This window comes from Arachis ipaensis, chromosome B04 (genome assembly GCF_000816755.2).
Source record: "Arachis ipaensis cultivar K30076 chromosome B04, Araip1.1, whole genome shotgun sequence".
In the NCBI taxonomy this organism is placed as follows: Eukaryota; Viridiplantae; Streptophyta; class Magnoliopsida; order Fabales; family Fabaceae; genus Arachis; species Arachis ipaensis.
The window spans coordinates 42,708,165-42,709,804 of NC_029788.2; the positions used below are offsets into that span (position 1 = coordinate 42,708,165).

A 1,640-nucleotide genomic window follows, 5' to 3' on the forward strand; every position below is an offset into this window, starting at 1 on the left:
GTTGCCAAGTCTATAAAATAAAATGTTGAGGGCATTAAATAAGAAAGGATAATATCATCATACATCACTTATTGTTCTAGAGTTGTCACACGACTTGGTTGGTGGTTTGATCTCATCTCTTAAATTTATCCCTTACACGTGGCAGCATCTTAGAGCCACAAATACCCTTTGCCTTAGAAGACCACAGTCAGAAACCTCCACCTACAAACCCTTTCCACTCAGACCTCCCTTTCCTTCGATGCCCCTTCTTATAAGCTCATTAATAAATTATTTCATTAATTAATTTAGTTTAAACATGTACGACTAATTTATATCCCTTTATTTGACCTTTCTATATATTCCTTCAACACACATAATTCTCTCTCTCCTTTTCATCTATGTCTCCTCCTCCTCCTCTTCTTCTTCCTCTTCACTTTACCTTTTTATCTTCATCAGATTTCTTGATTGATTAGTCGTCTTCTTCTTCTTCTTCTTGGTGCATAACGGTCTAGCATAGCTTCTTCTATGGCGGTTTTACCTGGAAGTTCCTCCAGCTTAGAATTGACCATATCTGTGCCAGGCTTTGCTTCTTCACCACCTCTACTTCCATCATCATCTGGTAAACAAGCATCACCATATTCATTCCTTGCTTCTTTAATCTTTATATATCTTCTTCCTTCCTTTCTAGTGATCTTCATTCTTGATCGATGCTTATATCATGCTAACTTCCTTTATTTATATGTATATACTATCATTTACATAATTAGAATTTGTTTCCCGTTCAAAATAAAATTAACTATTGGCCCCTTTCATAAATAAATAGAGTATTTAAATTTCTTGGCTTTCTTTATGAGTTTTGTTTTTCAATTTAAAAGTTAAAATCATAGTATGTACACCCCATCCAGGTGGCCAAGTTCTACTTTAATTTTTTTTTTTTCACTTTTATGTACATAATAATATGGTTGGATCATATGATAACAACATATTTTACACTCTTTTTCGTGATTAATATCTTAGATCATGGTTATGATGATAAGATAATATAACAATTTTTACTTTTCAGTCGGTAAAATTAATTAAATTGGGAAGCACATATACATAACAATAGTGTTTGGATTGACAATAAATAAAAAATCAGTCAAAACAATTTAAAATTGTGCAAATATTATATATATAAAATTATAAATATTATATTATAAAAGACAACTTTTGATATTATCTTTCTAGTATTATCATATAATCGTATAATGTTCTAGTGTGTACAATAATTAATTAACGCAGTGTGCGTATATATACATATATCTTTGGTATTAATTAATGCAGTGAAAGAATTGGACATAAACCAATTACCATCAGAAGAAGAATGGATTATAGCATCAAACATGGAAGATGAAGAAGAAAGCAGCAATGGAGAACCTCCACGCAAGAAACTTCGTCTCACAAAAGAACAGTCTCGTCTCCTTGAAGAAAGCTTCAGACAAAACCACACTTTAAACCCTGTAATTATTAACCTTTCAATTCTACTATTTAATTCGTACCTACTTTTACTTTTATCATAAAATTTATGGTAACATAAATTTTGGAATAATTTAAGAACTTAATTTTTATGTATCACCGGTATAAAATATACATTTAATTGTCTATTAGTATATCATCAAAGT

General features: G+C 30.5%; 1 protein-coding gene across 1 annotated transcript in view; it reads left to right on the plus strand.

Annotated features, from left to right (window-relative positions):
* LOC107639306 (homeobox-leucine zipper protein HOX3) overlaps nt 285–1,640 on the plus strand; it is a 5,125-nt gene continuing 3,769 nt past the window's right edge. Inside the window, exons 1-2 of the mRNA XM_016342782.2 lie at nt 285–598; nt 1,303–1,478. Of these exons, the coding sequence (XP_016198268.1) occupies nt 505–598; nt 1,303–1,478 (270 nt within the window). The 5' untranslated portion in view covers nt 285–504. The remainder of the gene's footprint in view (nt 599–1,302; nt 1,479–1,640) is intronic.